The sequence below is a fragment of the Gobio gobio genome (genome assembly GCF_949357685.1).
Source record: "Gobio gobio genome assembly, chromosome: 3".
Taxonomy (NCBI): Eukaryota; Metazoa; Chordata; class Actinopteri; order Cypriniformes; family Gobionidae; genus Gobio; species Gobio gobio.
The window spans coordinates 61,453,534-61,472,459 of NC_137099.1; the positions used below are offsets into that span (position 1 = coordinate 61,453,534).

The 18,926-nt window shown below is 38.0% G+C and overlaps 1 protein-coding gene across 2 annotated transcripts in view; it reads right to left on the reverse strand.

Moving 5' to 3' along the window:
* Nucleotides 1–224: 224 nt before the first annotated feature.
* The window catches only part of LOC307122976 (B-cell receptor CD22-like), a 47,447-nt gene continuing 28,745 nt past the window's right edge, over nt 225–18,926 (reverse strand). For both annotated transcript variants that reach the window (XM_079811328.1, XM_079811327.1), the window contains exons 6-14: nt 12,877–13,224; nt 12,541–12,789; nt 5,898–6,155; nt 5,526–5,768; nt 5,340–5,442; nt 5,220–5,265; nt 1,258–1,335; nt 977–1,046; nt 225–829 (exon numbers count right to left, since the gene is read on the reverse strand). In XM_079811328.1, coding sequence (XP_079667454.1) covers nt 1,002–1,046; nt 1,258–1,335; nt 5,220–5,265; nt 5,340–5,442; nt 5,526–5,768; nt 5,898–6,155; nt 12,541–12,789; nt 12,877–13,224 — 1,370 coding nt within the window. In that variant the 3' untranslated portion in view covers nt 225–829; nt 977–1,001. The remainder of the gene's footprint in view (nt 830–976; nt 1,047–1,257; nt 1,336–5,219; nt 5,266–5,339; nt 5,443–5,525; nt 5,769–5,897; nt 6,156–12,540; nt 12,790–12,876; nt 13,225–18,926) is intronic.

Below are 18,926 nucleotides of genomic sequence, written 5' to 3' on the forward strand. Positions count from 1 at the left end.
CTCAATGAATCACTTAAGTACCTTATTAACTCTAACACTGCTTCAGTGTTACTTTAACACCCTGCTGGTGGTTCCCATATGAACACAGAGCGGTGTTAATTCAACACTGAGGAATTTACTGTGTGTGCTTCAAGTCAAGTTTGCAGGTTGTGTGAGTTCATAACCAGGTGAACAGAATATCATTGCATTTAAATTTTTGGGTTAACTATCCCTTTAAACTGCATGAGGTTATTAATCAGGTTTATTGAAGGCCCTAGTTATAAAAACATACAAAGTAAAACATAAAGAGGGGATTCATCATAAAATACATAATACAGCATAATACATAAAGATAAAAAAGTAAGATTACACTCCAAAAAATATTACACAAAAAAAAACAAAAAAAAACAGACATTACATTAGCCCAGCAGACAATAAGTTTTTTTTTTCTTCTTCTTGCAAAGGTTCAAAGAGAACAAATGAGGGTAAAATAAAACTATCACCCGGTATCACAGACAAGGCTTAAAATAGTCTCAGACTAAAGTGCATGTTTGAGCTGTTTTAACTGAAAGCAACTTCCATTGGCATATTTTAAAATATGTCACTGCCATTATTTTGTCTCGAGGTGCACACCAGTAATATTTTTTTTCTTCTAAGGCACATTTATAAAAGTACTTAAATGTTCTAATTTAAGTAAGACCTAATCCTGGCTTAATCTAAACCCTGTCTGTGAAACCAGGCCTTTAGACTCATTACTAATGATCCCTGTCAATCATCAGTGGCTCCGCCCACATAGCTCAGGATTGGTTCCTTTGAGCTCCGCCTCTTCCTGCAGCATCTTCCTGTTGATCTGAACACACAATAAGATGAAGAAAGACTGACTGAAGTTCATCAACAACATTATAAAACTTTTCTCAAGAATCATAAAGCACTCACACTCGTGCTGAAGAGAGTTTTATTGATTATATTGAGAAGAGCTGCAGGTTCTGACACTTACTGATGGATTCTCATGTTCAGAAAAGCTAAAGAGTTGTGCAGGAGTCTTCAGGAGGTCTGGGATCAACGATCTGTGTGAAAAAGAGCGAGAGATCGGTCATGTGATCATCTGTGATGGAGGTAGGCTTGTTCAAGATGCATCGGCGCTGCGCAGACCGATCGGCGTATGACATCAAAGTAACGCGAGAGCGATTGGAGAGCAAATGACTTGTGCTTTTGAATCGCTCTCACAGTACCGATGCAGCTCGAAAACAAGCCTTCTGACTTTGACGTCTTACTTACTGTAAGTGTGTCGTATAGGTTTAAGGTCATGGACTTGAGCTCAAGTGCTTTAAATGCGTCTTCATTGTAATAAGAGATCTGTAGGGACAGAGACAGAAGGACTTACGTCAAAAAAATGGGAGCAGGCAATATAAGCAAAAGTAAAGCATTATATATATATATATATATATATATATATATATATATATATATATATATATATATATATATATATATATATATATATATATATATATATATATATTATATATAAAAAATATAAAAACATATAATAAAATATCAACATCTAAACCTCTTTAAATTCCGACGTCCCGCCCACGGGACATTGAAGTGTTTCAGAAATTAAACTTATTGACCGAGAAAATTCAAAAAATAAAAATAAACATGTTACATATCTCTGGAAAGCTGAGATTCTCGTGATTCGAACGATGTAAACCATATTAGGATACAATCAACACAGCCGGTACAATCTGTGTCTTTGTCAGACCACCAACAGCCAAACAAACAAACATAAACTGGAAGAAACTCACCCTTGAAGCCTTCTGTTAGTTCACTGATCCATTACATTACAACAAAAATGGTTTTGTTGCACTCTCAAGGGTCCATACAATCCAATTCAGCGAATTATTTAGTCCATAACATATTTATATATCAATAAGCATCCATGGAATGTAGTAGTAGCATTTCAAGTTAGCCGACAGAGCTATCACAACTTCGATGCATTCTATGGTCTAGTTTCGTTTCACATGTAAACACGAAGAAAAATGTGAAGTCAAAATGGCCGCTGACCCCTGAACTTTTGATAGACAGGTCATTTGAGCCAATCGATTCATGATAGAGGTGTCACCAAGGTATCAATAGCCAAGGAGTGCCTATCAGAGCCATGGTACCTCCCTCTCTTTGATTGACAGTAAATCGATCCAGTTGAAATGTATGATGGAAATGATTGGCTTTTTTGATAGCCAATAGATTTCTTTAAAGAAAAACATGCAGCTTTAGTGGGACGAATCATTTGGTCATGCGTGAAGCTCGTGCGCAAAGCAGCATAGTGATTCATGCGCCCTCTGCGCCCTGCGCGTAAAGTTAGTTTTGAGCTAGATCACGAGTGGAAGACAATAGGTGAAGGCAAAGATGGCAAAGAGAACAAGAAAAACACACTTCTTACTTGAAGAAGTTATTGAAAAGTGCACTCGCCGTGATAGTGATGAGTCGGAGGATGCCATTTCTGATGAAGAGAGCGAATGTTCATCAGTTGACTCCATAGCAGAGGAGATATTTTTGGATGGTGGAGACGTCACTCTCGACAAGTAAGTTTTTTATAATATTATACAACTTATTTTACTATATATATACTGAGTTATGTGTTTGTTTTTAGGTGTACTTGTCAGCTTATGTCGTGTGTTAGGTCGAGTGTGTGTGTGTGTGTGTGTGTGTGTGTGTGTGTGTTTTGACATGTAGCTGCAAACTTGTTGTGTGCGCTTGTGCATGATTTTTTATTTTTGTGGGCTCAAGCACCGGTGTGTGTGTGTGTGTGTGTGTGTGTGTGTGTGTGTTTGTTTGTGCGCTCGTGCAGTAATGTTTGTTTATGTGGGCTCAAGCACAGGTGTGTGTGTGTCGTGTGTGTGTGTGTGTTTGTGCGCTCGTGCGCTTGTGCAGGAATGTTTATGTGGGCTCAAGTACAGGTGTGTGTGTGTCGTGTGTCGTGTGTCGTGTGTGTGTGTGTGTGTGTGTGTGTGTGTGTGTGTGTGTGTGTGTGTGTGTGTGTGTGTGTGTGTGTGTGTGTGTGTGTGTGTGTGTGTGCACTCATGAATGGTATAAGCCTGGTTGTTTGTGTGCATGTGTTTCTGTTTATATGCGTGTGGATACAGAAACAATGTAAATGTTTTGCAAATCACTTATTTCTTTATTTTTTTTATATCACAGACCATCATCTGAAAATGAATCCAATGAAGTCTGGGAGCCAGTCAGTAAAAAACAAATTACTGAGGGACAGAAGGACAGCACCTCATCAGAAGAGGAGCCCCATTCCCCACCTTCAAAGAGAGGTTCTGCCACCAAAACTCCAAGAGGCAGAGCACGGGGGAGGGTTATCTGTTGTAGAGCCCCCATAGTTTTTTTTTTGAGTAGATGTGCCACTGGTAGATATATTTTCTTTGATTCTAAAAAATATAATTTGTAAATAGTTTGAAATACATATAAATACATGTGTGTGTGTGTGTATATATATTTATTTATTTTATAGTGTGAGTTCTAAAATTAAAGTGTTTTAATGCATAGCAGTTTTTTTGTCTCTTTATTTGTAGAAAGTTTGGTTTCAAGAATTGGAAAAAAAACCACTATAATGTGTTTATACTTCAGTAACTATGTATCAGCAATTACTGACAGTGAATCTGGATAAGGTATATAATAGCTCTAATTGTAACCTTTCATTAGAGCCCAAAATTATGACTGTAGAGTAAAGTATTCAAGAATAGCAGCATGTTATGTGTCTGTGGTTACAAAGGGTCATTTGGAGTCTCCAAGTGGCCTTTTTTGGGGAGCGCCTAGACATAAACTTAGATAAACATGTGTAAAACACTCATTATCCAAGGTATTGTTATCAAATTTTAAACTGGGTTTGGTAAGGCTTCATGCTGTGATCCCATTGTGTTTTCCAGCTAATACCTCCCAGCTGGAGTTATCTGCAGTCATGTTGTTACAAAAAAAAATGTAGGCGGAAATTTTTTTCCCCTTTTTCAGTGTGTTCAAAGTTCTATTACTCAATAACAGTAAGACTTATAGTGATTCTGACAGTTCAGGAAGAAACCTCAAAGTGTCCCCTTTCAAAAGAGACCAAAACCATGCATATACTCCAAATGGTTCAAGAACAGCAAGCAATTTAATTTGGGGAGGCCTTTTTAGGCGTTGTTGGCAAAATTTGCACGACCGCGAAGAGGTTAATTCTCAATAAGAGCTTCTATAGATGTCTTTCAGGGTTGGAGTCAAACTCTGCAGGACAGTGACTCTCTAGGACTGAACTGCTCTAAGCAGAGGAAAACAATGGTATAACTTTACCCTAAAGACCAGGGTTATTCGAATCTTGTCCTGGAGGGCCAATGCGCTGCAGAGTTTAGCTCCAACCTTGATCAAACTCGCCTACCTGTGATTTTCTAATGAACCTGAAGACATTGATTAGCATGTTCAGGTGTGTTTGGTTAGGGTTAAAGCTAAACTCTGCAGGAAAGTGGATCTCGTGGGCCTGATTTGAGGATCCCTGCTAAAGACCAATTGTGTACCTTATAAAGGTACAGTTAAGAGATACACTCTTAGAAAAAAAGGTACAGTGGAGGTACAATTTTGTTCCTTGGGGAACAAAATGTATAACTGTACCTTTAAAGTTACACAATTGGTCCTTAGGGTACAATTAACCCTATAATTTACCATTGGCAGGCCAGTTCGGTCCTAGTGAGTCGCTGTCCTGCAGAGTTTGGCTCCAACCCTGAAAGACATCTATAGAAGCTCTTATTGAGAATTAACCTAATAAGTATTAGGGAAAAAAATACTATGGTAGTCAATAGTTGCTCTATCTGCTTTGTTACAAACATTCTTCTAAATATATTATTTTGTGTTCAGCAGAACAAAGAAACTCATACAGGTTTGGAACAACTTGAGGGTGAGTAAATGATGACAGAATTTTCATTTTTGGGTGAACTATCCCTTTAAGGGTACAGCCACAGTGACAAAAGGTACAATTATGTACTTTATTTTCTGAGTGTGTATAAGAGAATATAAGAGTACATATATATATATATATATTTAAGATTTACATCCTTATACTTACAATATAAGAGAATTGTCTCATATGAGTAATTTGTTTGTGAAGCTGCTTGTGCTGTGCAGATCACAGAGACAGATTACACAGATAACGGCTGATCGACTGATTTTCTGCTTCTGTAAAGTCGTGTTGTGTTCGAATGATTTACCTCTTTCACTGCGAGATCTTCAGTTTTAACACTCCTTTGTTTCTTTCTGTGATAATGACAGACATTGATCATTTCAAATACATTCATCCATATGCTGTTAATGTTGTTTGTGGTTCTCACATTATAAACAGGATGACAGTGATAATGATGAACATGACGGTGAATATTGCTCCACATTCCACTGTGATCCCGAAAACTGCATGCCAACTGGATCTATAATGCTCTGAAAGAAAGAATCATTATCAGCTAAAACTAACTGTCCAGACTGAAGAAAGTTATACAGGTTTGCTCTTACAAAAGCTTCACCTGTGACAGTTACAGCGTCTGATCTCTGAGATCCATGTTGATTGTGAGCCTGACAGTAGAAGCGTCCACTCTGTAGTGCCCTGAAACTCTGTCCAGATCCAACAGCTGAGGTTTCATTCTCCTTAAACCAGCTGAAGTTCAGAGCAGGAGGGTTTGAATCACTGCTGCAGTTCAGAGTCACTGAATCTCCCTCCACTATTACACCAGATGGACTGATGGACACTGAGACGCTCCTGGGTGGGTCTAAAAGCAGTCATCAAACTTATTATTACAAGGTTCTTAAAACATTTCCGTGCAACTAATTATTGATGAAAATCATTATAAACATACTGAAATGTTCTACAGTCTCTTGTGTTTTTATAATAAACTCACACATGACGTGTAGAGTCACAGCATCAGAGTATTTCTCTCCATGTTCACTGATGGATCTGCACTTGTATTCTCCACTGTCATCAGAGCTGATCTTTGAGATGCTGTAGATTATTCCAGATCCTACAATTGTTCCTCCTTTAAACCAGCTGAAGTTCAGAGCAGAAGGGTTTGAATCACTGCTGCAGTTCAGAGTCACTGAATCTCCCTCCACTATTACACCAGATGGACTGATGGACACTGAGACGCTCCTGGGAGGGTCTAAAAACAAACTAATTGTGACAAGGATCATAAAACATTTCCGTGCAACTAATTATTGATGAAAATCATAATATGCTGACATGTTCTACAGCACACCGCAAATTCCCCAGTGTTGAATTAACAGCGCTCGGTGTTCATATGGGAACCCCCAGCAGGGTGTTATGCTGCGTTCACACCAAACGCGAATAGAGCGTCTGGTGCGAGTGATTTCAATGTTAAGTCAATGGAAAGGCGCAATGACGTGCGTCTGGAGGTCCCGCAGCAAGGAAGGCGCGTTTCGCGCGACGCAAATCCGCCTCATTCGCGTCCAGTTCGCGCAAATGACACACAGCAAAAACTCCACTGTTAAATTAACTCTCCTGGGAGTATATGTGAGACCACACTCAAGAGTGTTAAAGTGTTAAAATAAGAGTGTTAAAGTAACACTGAAGCAGTGTTAAAGTTAATGAGATAGTTAAGTAATTAATTGAGTGATCAGTGTTTCCATTAGTTGGGCTCTTTACTCTTATTAAAGGTCAGCTTCTTTTGGCTTCTGTGAATGTGTGTTGGTAAAACACATGTGAAGTAGCAAAGGAAGCTAAAGAGAAGTGACATCAGGTGAACATGATTACCTGGTGAAGGTTTTAAAATTATCATGAATTTAATTATGTCATTTGGTTTTTACAATTGATTTATTAATGCATTTTTATTACAAACACTGTTACTGAATTACAAACTATTGTTACTGAAGCATCAGATCTTGCAGTGTTTTAACAATCAGTTAGAAGATTTTAACAAACATGAGCATAAAAATTAACTTAACTTAGCTCACACCTTTAGACACTTTAGACAACTTAGCATCTGTAATTCACACATCTTTGGATCGTGAGAGAATCGTGGGATTCAATCCAGGATCTTCTTGCTGTGAGGAGACAGTGTTTCCCACTGAGACACTGGTGCTGCCCTTAATCACAGACATAAGACACACTTTGACTATTTCTGTCAGACGTCTACAGAAGCTCTTACTGAGAATTAACAGAGCTTTAGATGTTGATGTTTCTTTTGAAGTCACCATTGTGGTGGGAAGCGTTTGCTTTAGTTGGCCTCTTGGTCCCTGTACTTGAATCAGCTTTTCTTTGGCAGCAGCTGTGTGTGTGTGAAACACAATAGTTATGGCTGAGAAAGCAAAGATAAAGTGACATCAGGTGTTGTCAGATTCTTGTTGATGATTATACTTTTGGAAAGTGAGCATCTGGGGTCTCATTTATAAAGCTTTGTGTATTAACCTTACTAAAAGTGTACGTACGCACAAAAAAATTCAGATTTATAAAACCATGAGTACGTCAGAACCTGCACAAAAATCCCTTTATAAATCACAGCCAGCAGAAGAATGTGCGTACGTGCATCTCCACCCTGAAATCACCATATATGGAGCTTACAACGCCTAGTTTTACTATGCATGACCTCATTTGCATATCATTTGCATGCACATTCCCATCCACGTGACACCATGTTTAACACTGTCAAAGGTACAAGACATAGACAAATATTAGATACAGACTATAAATGCCAATTGTGCCTTACACAGTACATTGCTGACAATCATCCAATATCATTTTTATGTTTTAGAATAAATATACCAAAATATCCATAAAAACAAAATTGTATAAAATACTTCTCAGATATTTTTTTAAAAAATAAAGTTTATTCATTAATTTCCACGGGCAAATTGTCATTTTAATTCAAAATATGTTGTTAATTTTAAACCCTTCAACTGAAATTCCTGCAGTTTTGCTGATAATGTGAACATATAGGATGTCAAGGCTATTTTAATTTAAACAGATAGGCCAACTAATTTATTGCAGTGTAAATACAATCATCTGACTCAGAGCGTCATTGACAAATAAAACGACAAACAAAAAAAGGAAACGTGCAAATCGTAATTTTTTCTTCAAGTTGTGTCCTTCAAATACAGTGGTATTTTTCATAATTTTGTGAAGACGTCTTTACACTCCGTGTAAAACCGGATAATGGACCGCTCGACCACCCAATCCTGCAGTGTCTGTGATATCGAAGTAAGTGTGCATCATTGATCATCGTTCTCGCTAAAACATATTTTGTCATAACATGAGATCTGCAGTTTAGTTTAAAGAGGAATTATTGGAATTGGCCTATATTTAATCCTTGCTGTCATTAAAACAGCCTGTCACAGGAAAAGTGGTCAAAAGTCGCACGTCTATCTACATTCATATAATTTTTGTTAAAATTCTGTGTAATGACTTTATGTAATTTCAGTGCATATGGCCAATAATGAAACTGGAACATTAATGTAAATGTGTATATCAAAATGAAAACAGAGTAAATTTGTTCTTACTTCATTACTTTTCTCACTCTAGTAAAAGAGTTTGTGCGCATTTTGAGTTACGTTTGGATTTTACTAGATGTATATAGCCTAAAACAATAGGCACAAATAACACTGTTGGATTTAATCTTCATGATAATGTGGATATAACGTATGAAATGGAGTGAAAATTAAATGTCATTAATTCTTATAATCGTTCTTCTCACATTTATTTTCTACAATCTAACGTCAGTTCACGACCTCACCATCTGTGTCGCCAATTCCCTTTGTCTCCAGAATGTGCGTACGCACGGCTCAAAGTTTGCTTAAAGGTGCGCACATTCTCCCGCCAAGTTTGTTTTTTATAGATCCCAACCTTTGCGTGGGAACTGGCGTACGTATGTTTCCAGCCCCGTTTTGTGCATACGCACGCTTTATAAATGAGACCCCTGAGGCCTATTGCACAAAACTAGGATAAGGGATTAAGCCGGGATATCTTGGTGATCCTGGCTTAATTTATCCGTGATCCGGTTGCACTAAAGCTGGATAGGATGGCAGTTGGATGTTATGGTATAAATTACCATGGAGATTTATTCTGTTGAGCTAGCCTGCTCCAGACCAGGCTAAATTCCAGGATCTATTTAATCTCATCCCTTATGTCAGTCAGCAGTCACCACAAACGGAAACCAATAGTTATTCCACTGCCCACTATACATTGTTATCACATATAACTAGACCCACTGTCATTATTTAAACGTTTGTGATCATAATTTCAATAATTTTGGATAAATTATGATTTTTAGATGATGTTGCTATCATTAGATAACTTACGGTTTCCCATAGACTATAAGGCTATATATAAAAATGATAGAATATTAGGGCCACAGAGGAAAAAAAAGAAAAGTCACAGACTTCGAAAAATTAAGTCATAATATTGTAACCCGTTGTTTTAGAGGAAGACGGTTGTTAAAATTACAGCTGTGGGGCATTTCGTGGAATTGTTCTTCAGTATGGTTTCACAAACAAGGACATACTTAATCTTTTGGCACATCAGCGTCACATTGTCATAAGTATCAGGACTGTAAAAAGAATATGCATCTTTTCCACAGAAAGAACCAGCCTCATAAATGTATGACTTTTTCCTTCTTCCTCAGTGTGGCCCTAATAGTCGGTCGTATAAAATACACATTCCATATAGGCTAAATATAAAAACACAAAGTGTAACATTAGGTTCCTTTATTGAATAAGGATAAAACAAAGCAGGTAAACCATCAGCTCCTTTCGAAACTGAAGTCACACAGTGACTCAACAATACAACAAAAGGATAAATACACATTCAAAGATAGAGATTATATATATATATATATATATATATATATATATACACACCCCGCTTGTCTGCACACTGAAATAAATGCAGGACAAATCCATACACATCAACTGAACAGACAAATGAATGGATGCAGTAGCCTCCCTGCAAGCTTGTATTACACACAGTATACAGCACAAACATCATAAGAGGCCAAAAAAAACAAAACATCGGTGGACAGCAGAAGAAGCAGAGTACAACGGCTAAGATTAAACTGTACTACTGAGCGTAGTAATTATGTAAGCCTTTGATAATAATTTATCAAAGCCTTATACAGTGTGATGGGGTTACTTTACACAATTTCACTCATATCTGTTGTCCATTTAAATTAAAAGTTAAACTGTTTCATAATCAGTGTACAACTGCATTTTTGGAGATGTGAATTAACTATTTGGATTGTAATTGTGATGTTTCAGCGGAGCGGTGAGTGTGTAATTGTGCACTACTTACGCATTCAGGAGGTCTGCAATACTTTTTCTCTTTGCTTTATCACTGTGGCGGTGTTGCCTTCCTTCTTAATTATGTCTTTTACCTCCTCGTATGCCTCCAGCCTCCAACGGGGAAAAGTACGCCGCTCTAGTTGCCATGGTGAATCAATGAATCTGTGATCGGTGGCGGGTCTATTTGAGTGAGCCGTGAGCGCGCACCTATCCAAGATTGGTTTAACCTGGCTTGATGAATCCATGTCTGCTCATCCTGGCTTGGTCTTTGTGCAACCAATTAAGCCTGGATGCACTTGTTTTGGCCTCATTGAGCTCAGCTCAGTCATTTATCCTGGATGTCTTAATTCTACTTTTGTGCAACGGGCCTCTGATGGCTTTTTTTTAAGTTTTGTGTGCTTGTTTGGGTAAGAGCCATTTATTATAACCTGTATTAGCATCAATAACATTAGCATTTATCCTGAAGGATGATAAATCAGCATGTGCACACAATGTTTTGAGCGAAAATTTCACATGGTCACACACAGACATCAAGATTTTGCATATGATTCACAACAACGGTGACAATCAAGCATGAGTTTTGTATTATGAAGCTACCCATCATGCATTGCCGCATGAAGCTTTTTTGTTTTGATTGTCAACGTTGTTGTGAAGCATAGGCAAAATCTTGATGTCTGTGTGAGATTATGTGAAATAAATACTACAAACCAACTTTAATTTACTATCCTTCAGGATAAAGGATCATTTAATGCTATTGGTGCCAAAACAATAAATTCACAAGCTTATAATGAATATAACAAATTACTATTTGCCAAAAAAACCCCACAAAACTTATAACACAATATCAGATGCTCGCTTTCTGATGAAATAGTTATCGACAAGGAGCTGACAACATCTAATGTCGCATGGTCTTTGCTTTCTCAGACACAACTATTGTGTTTCACACATAAAGTTACAGCAGCCAAAGAAAAGCTAACACACGAAGCATGGGGAGCACAACTAAAGCAAACGCTTCCCACCACAATGGTGACTTCAAAAGAAACAAACATCAACATCTAAACCTCTGTTAATACTCAGTAAGAGCTTCTGTAGACGTCTGACAGAAATAGTCAAAGTGTGTCTTATGTCTGTGATTAAGGGCAGCACCAGTGTCTCAGTGGGAAACACTGTCTCCTCACAGCAAGAAGATCCTGGATTGAATCCCACGATTCTCTCACGATCCAAAGATGTGTGAATTACAGATGATACGTTTTCTAAAGTGTCTAAAGGTGTGAGCGAAGTTTCTTTTATTTTCATGATTTCTGGACAAACACACACTGTCTGTGAGTTGCTTTGCAATTACAAATGGAAAATATGTCCACAATGAGCACATTTGAACTAGTTTTTAACCTTGAGGTTCCATGAACGTCTATATCGGGCGTGCAGAACACGTCAAAAACAGACGTCATAAAAACTTTCATTCTGGCTCCTCAGTGGACGTCTTTACAACGTACGCCTCTAGGGGCAAAGACATTGAAAAGACTTCTTTTGGACATAACTTTGCTCAGTGGGACACACTCACACACTCACTTACTCGCGCAGACACACTCACTCACTCGCGCGGACACACACACACTCACTCACTCACGCGGACACACACAAACTCACTCGCGCGGGCGGACACACACTCACTTGCGTGGGCAGACACACACACAAACTCACTCGCACGGGCGGACACACTCGCACACACTCACTCACTCGCGCGGACACACTCATTCACTCGCTTTGCACGGACAAACACACTCGTGCAGTCGCGGAGACACACACACTTGTGCCTGCCTGGCCCATAACGTTACAAGTCTGATCACGAGTGAACAAATTCAATAACACCTCCACCCTGTGACAGAACTAAGGCATGTAATCAATAGATTTCAAACGATCTGTAATGTTATGCAAAACCTCAAACACCTCAACCTGCTCAACATATTGAATCACAATGAGCTCACATATTACTCACACTGTGAGTGTCACCGTAAGAGAATGGTGAGATGTCATTGTGATCAGAGCATGATCTCACGTGTTGACTAGGTTCCACATCCTACAATTGTTCCTCCTTTTAACCATTTGATTTCTGCAGGAGGGTTTGAATCACTGCTGCAGTTCAGAGTCACTGAATCTCCCTCCACTATTACACCAGATGGACTGATGGACACTGAGACGCTTACATTTAAAACACATCTCTTGTTTTTAAACAACTGAACAAATGAATATACTCACACATGACATTGAGATGAATATCAGGAGAGATGGGATTGTTTCCGTGTACAGCACAGCTATATCTGCCTGCATCCTCTCTTCTGACTGACTGCAGCAGGAGTTCATTGTTTCTGTCTCTTCTCTCAGTTAATGGCTGTGAGTTTCTGTACCAGATGAATGTTGCTCTGTCAGTCAGAGTGCAGCTGCTTTTACATGTCAGACGGACTGAATCTCCCTCTGTCACTCTCTCAGGAGACTCCACCTGAAGATCTGAACACAACACACACATTATATCTAGTGCTGCAGTCATATACCGATTATTATTCAACATAATGCAGAAGAAGAGATAAACCTCACCAAAGACATCTGTGACAGTAAGAGTCACTCCTGTTTTACCAAACCATTTGTCTTTATCAGTGATGAATCTGAAATAGTACTCATGTGAATCCTTCAGAGTCACATGACTCAGTCTGACGGTGCAGTTCTGCTGTTTATCTCCCAGATACTGAAGCCTCTGACTGTATTCAGTGTCATTAGATAGATCTGGATACTCTACACCCTTTATAGACTCTTTAGTCCAGAACACATTATTGATCTGATGTCCAGTAGGGTATGTATAAGAGCATCTCATTATCACTGTTGAGTCCTTTAGTGCACAGATGTGTGAAGGACTGTAACTCACACCCCAACCAGCACTAGAATCCACTGAAACACAGAAATAATAATAAATAATGAATATGTTGACATATGCTCGACATAAGACATAATTGACATATGACATTCCGCCCTTGTTGACGTCACACAGACCCATACTCTGAAAAAAATGTCCGGAACTTGCAAGAAACCGGAAGGAGTATATTTAGCACAGAAATACTCTAGCAAACGTCCAACTTATTTTTTGAAACTTTGCCCTCCAACTTATTTTTTGAAACTTTGCCCATGTTTAGCATGGGAATCCAATTCTTTAACAGTATCAAAAACTCAGAATGCATGACACATTGTTCTTTGTATCGTTTGCAGGGAAGAGAAGATATTATATTGTATTGTATGTTCATTTGATGTTTTCGCTGACGTTTTGAAGAATCCGGTTCACAATGTTTATCTGGTCACCATGAAAACACTGTCAGACGCTGTGCACTCGCTGCTGCTTCAGCCATCATTATATGGTAGAAATATGTACAAATAAAAATGTGTTCAACAAGCTGACAGAAGTCGATCTATTTCTTTGTTGGAAAGGCGTAAATGCAACTGAAGCTTATTGTTGTCATTGTAAATACACAGTAAAATCCGCAGTGTTAAATTAACACTGCTCAGAGCACATATGGTCCCACTCTACAGAGTGTTAAAGTAACACTGAATCAGTGTTAAAGTTAATGAGATAATTAAGAGATTAATTAAGTGATGATTGACCATTAGTCATGACACCTGATGATAATGAGCAAAATCACTGAAGAAAAGAGAAAAACACTACGACTGACTATAAAAAGACATTAAATCTCTGAAGATCTCAGCAGAGGAGGATTAAACAACTCCACAAACAGCATTACCAGCTTCACACATTACTAACCAGACTGACTTTATTTCTGTCAGACGTCTATAGAAGCTCTTAATGAGAACAAACAGATTTTTAGTTTGATTTTGTTTAGAAAATTGTTAGTTTTTAATGTGACCATCATGGTGATCAGTGTTTTCTTTAGTTGGGTAGTTTGATGACTTTTTAATGTTAGTGTTCCTCTGGCTGCTGTAACTGAGTTTGTTATGGCAAGAAAATCAAGAGAAAACACAATCATATGATGGCAGATGCTCAGTGATAAGAATATGATCATTGTGTAGTGATGTAATTAATCAATTTTATGACTGAGTAGGAGCAATATCCTATTAACTTTTTTTTTATTGTGATTCCTGATAAGATCCATAATGGTTTAAATCAGAAAAGCTGAATTAGTTTTGAAACAGATTGTACACTAATCACTTCTAACTCCTGCAATGTTATTTCACACACAGACATCAAGAATCTGCCTATGAATCTCAACAATGGTGACATGCTTCATGCCACAATGCATTCTTTGAGCCCTAGATGAGTTTTGCGTAATGCACCCAGAATGCATTGCGGTGTCACCATTGTTGAGATTCATAGGCTGATTCTTGATGTCTGTGTGTGAGTAAAACACGCAGGAGCTGGAAGTGCTTATTGTGTGATGTGTTATTATTAAACCGGAGTACAAAACTTATGTACACATTTTTTGATGATCTTTTAGTTTATCTGACAAAAACAGTGCTGGATCTTTTGGCGTAGAGTCACAAGGCTCCTATAATCAATGACTCTCAGGAGATCAGCAAATAAGGCCATTATATGATGATAACAACTGTATCATCAACAAGCATCAAGTTTATATAGCCATTCCCACTGTATCAAAAAGTTACAGCAGCCAGAAGAAACTTATGTTAACAACTCAAGGGTCAAGAGCCCAACTAAAGTAAACACTTATCACCATAATGGTGACTTCAACTTTTATTTTCAATAAAACATCAACATCTAAACCTCAGTAAGAGCTTCTGTAGACGTCTGACAGAAACAGACATCCCAACCTGAAAAAAGTAGGGGAGGTATCAGGGAGGTTTTAACTAATTTGCGGGCATCAGGGAGCCGCTATAAATATGCGGGAGACTCCCGGTACTTCCGGGAGACTTGGGATGTCTGCAGAAATAAAGTCAGTCTGGTTAGTAATGTGTGAAACTGGTAATGCTGTTTGTGGAGTTGTTTAATCCTCCTCTGCTGAGATCTTCAGAGATTCAATGTCTTTTTTATAGTCAGTCGTAGTTCTTGTGTTTTTCTTTTTTCTCTTTTCTTCAGTGATTTTGCTCATTATCATCAGGTGTTCATCACTAATGGTCAATCATCACTTAATAATCTCTTAATTATCTCATTAAATGTAACACTGGGGATTTTACTGTGTATATAACAAAAGATGATAATATACAATATTTAAATAACCAATAAAAAGATACAAAGAGAAAAAATAGTAACCTGGGGAAAAGGACACAAAGCAGCACCAAAGAAAAGAACAGAACAAAACAAAATCCCAAGTTCAACCTCTAACCTAACTAATGAAAAGAAAGTAAGAAAAGCAAGTCTTCAGCGTTTCTCACGCCTAACTTACCTCTCCTCTCTAACAAATCAAAACATACACAGGTGGCGCTCACTTCTAACTAGTGTGTCTATACATTAGTCACTAGGTGTTGCAAGGTGTATGTCACGTGACATGCTACCTGTCCAATTTTCCCATGGACCAAGGAAACGGTCAAGCCACTCGAAATGTAACACATAAGGAAACAAAAGACAACTCAAAACTATCCAAAGTAACTTAATCAAACGTAACGAAAACAAACCAAAAGGGCATATTACACAACAAACACAAATGAACAGGAAAGCAAAGCCGTTCTTGTGTCCATCCTGTCGCTCTTTTAAACTCTGGCGCTAGACAGGATTGGCAGCGGAAGTTATGACGTCACGCCCGTTACCGAGGATGGACAGCTTCTTGGACCAATAGTCGTCCCGTGAAGGCGTGCCTAAGAAATTGACAGGAGGCGGGAGAAAGAAAAGAACACACACACGGACATCTTTTCCCGCACAATTGGGCTATTTTAAAAAAGGAGTCGCGGGAAAGGTTACGGAGCTGCGGGTTGCGTTTTTTTGGACTACTTTTATAATGTACCGCGGCCGCAACAAAAATTGCAGGCAAAGAAATATGAAAATGGAACCGTTTATTAGTTTGTATTGATCCCCCGGGAATGAATACTTGGCAACAACCGCTGCTGCTCGTGTGCATTTGACGTAACATCATCACACGAGTTATGGTTGTAGTAGAAGCATCGGTTCGGTTGTCCGTGTAAGAACAAGCAGCATTATAAATTGTCAGGTAAATGGAGAAAAACCATCACTGCAAATGCTTTCTCTCTTTACTGCTGAAATCTATTCAGAAAGGTGGGGAAGAGAGCACAAATGTCTAAAAGAAAACAGCCCTAAGATTGTATATAGTTCTGTTATGTATACACACACACACACATACACTATACCAGTCAAAAGTTTGGAAACTGTACTATTTTAATTGTTTTTAAAGAAGTCTCTTCTGCAAAATACAAAATAAGCTGTAATATTGTGAAATATTACTTAAATGTTAAGTGACTGTTTTCTATTTGAGTATATTTTAAAATGTAATTTATTCCCACTGTAAAAAATGTGGAGTAGGATTTACTTGAAAAAAGCTTGGAAACAATTTTCACTCAGAAAAGGCTAGTAAAATCTATACATAAATTATTAGTAGCTTTAATTAGAAATGTTTAAGTTAAGTTTACTTCGGAATTCCCAGTACATTTTAATGACTCTTTGTTTGTAAATTTTACTTGAGTAATGCTTATAAATATAATATGATTTATTGCATGTCTTTTACATAAGAATCCTAGTTATCTTTTTTAGTTATCCTGAGTAACCTTTACTTCAAATATTATTTAAACATTACTTAATATAATTTGTGATATATTACTACTGATGTTTTCAACAACAAAAAAACACACTGACAGACATTTTCCTTGAGTTTTATTTGAATTACACTCCTGAAAAAAACAAAAAAAACAAAACATTTTTAGAACAATCTCACTTGCTGAAAAAAGTTAGCTTAAGTTCAGGGAGTAAATGAAGCCCATGAGCACAAGGCAAGCATTTGTGAGATTCTTACAACAGCACCTCAGTCCCCTCAATGAAGTCAGCTATGTTAGCATTTTCCTCTCCTGCAGTGCTGCCCAGTACAATGATCTTCATCACATGATTGGTGAAGCTATCTTTAATCATGTCTCTGCTGTCATCCTGTCAAATACACAAATAAGTGCAAAGTGGTTAGAATCATGTACAGTAAGTTGTATGTTCTCTTTAATTTTATGTGACAAAAGTCCCACACAGAGATTTGGTCTCACCATCATTAAATCTGTTATTACATGAAGAAAGAGGGAAACAATTAAGACAGACTTAATCAAGAAGAACTGTCTGCAAGACACTTAAAGGGTTAGTTCACCCAAAAATGAAAATTCTGTCATTAATTACTCACCCTCATGTCGTTCGACACCCGTAAGACCTCCGTTCATATTCAGACACATATGAAGATATTTTAGTGTAAAGCTGAGGCTGAGAAAGGCTTCAGATAGGCCTCCATTGGCATTCAGTATATTTACACTCCCAAAACCCATAAAAGGCACTTAAAACGTCGTCACAAAGTCCATCTCACCACAGTGGCTCTACAATAATTTTACGATGCGACGACAATAGTTTTTGTGCGCAAAAAAAAAAATCAAAATAACACCTTTATCCAACTTGTTCTTGTCTTCCGTGTGTGTCTCCACGACGCATGCGCGAGAATATGACGTAGCGCCGGGGTTCGGGAATCCATGAAATGCACACTTAAGCACCATTTTGAGAACTACGCCGAGACCTAAAGCACGATCAATGTAGAATTCAACAGCTTAGACACGCGCGTCTTCCTCTGCTTGTAAACAAATCGCTTGTGTGTCATGTGTCCGAGCGCCGGCGCTACGTCATATTCTCGCGCATGCGTCGTGGAGGCACACACGGAAGACAAGAACAAGTTGGATAAAGGCGTTATTTTGATTTTTTTTTGCGCACAAAAACTATTGTCATCGCATCGTAAAATTATTGTAGAGTCACTGTGGTGAGATGGACTTTGTAACGATGTTTTAAGTGCCTTTTATGGATCTTGGGAGTGTAAATGTACTGAACGCCAATGGAGGCCTATCTGAAGCCTTTCTCAGCATCAGCTTTACACTAAAATATCTTCATTTGTGTTCCGAAGATGAACGGAGGTCTTACGGGTGTCGAACGACATGAGGGTGAGTAATTAATGACAGAATTTTCATTTTTGGGTGAACTAACCCTTTAAATTACTACCTGCAAAGCTACTGTACTGTAAAATGTTTTAGGCACTTGTGTAAAAATTCTGTAAAGTGGGGATGCCTTTAAAATGCTTTCATAATTGATTTTAATTTACCTTCTATGGACTAAATCAATATTTGGTGTGATCACCCTTTGCACTTAAAGCAGTTTTTGGACTAGGTACACTTGATATAGTTTTTCAGGTAGCTTCGCATGTATTTAGGCTGTCTCAATTGTATCTCTTTCTTCATGTTATAATAGACAGACTAAATGATGGTGAGACCAGACCTTCTGTGGAGCACCAACTGTTGTCAGACTCCCTGTGCATACAAAAATCTCCCTAGATTATTACAAACAATGGCAAAATAAATGTTTAGGAATTTAAACTGATATTTCATACACTCTAAAAAAAAATGGTGCTATAGCACTACAAGTGGTTCTTGGCTTGTAATCATAGGGGAACTAC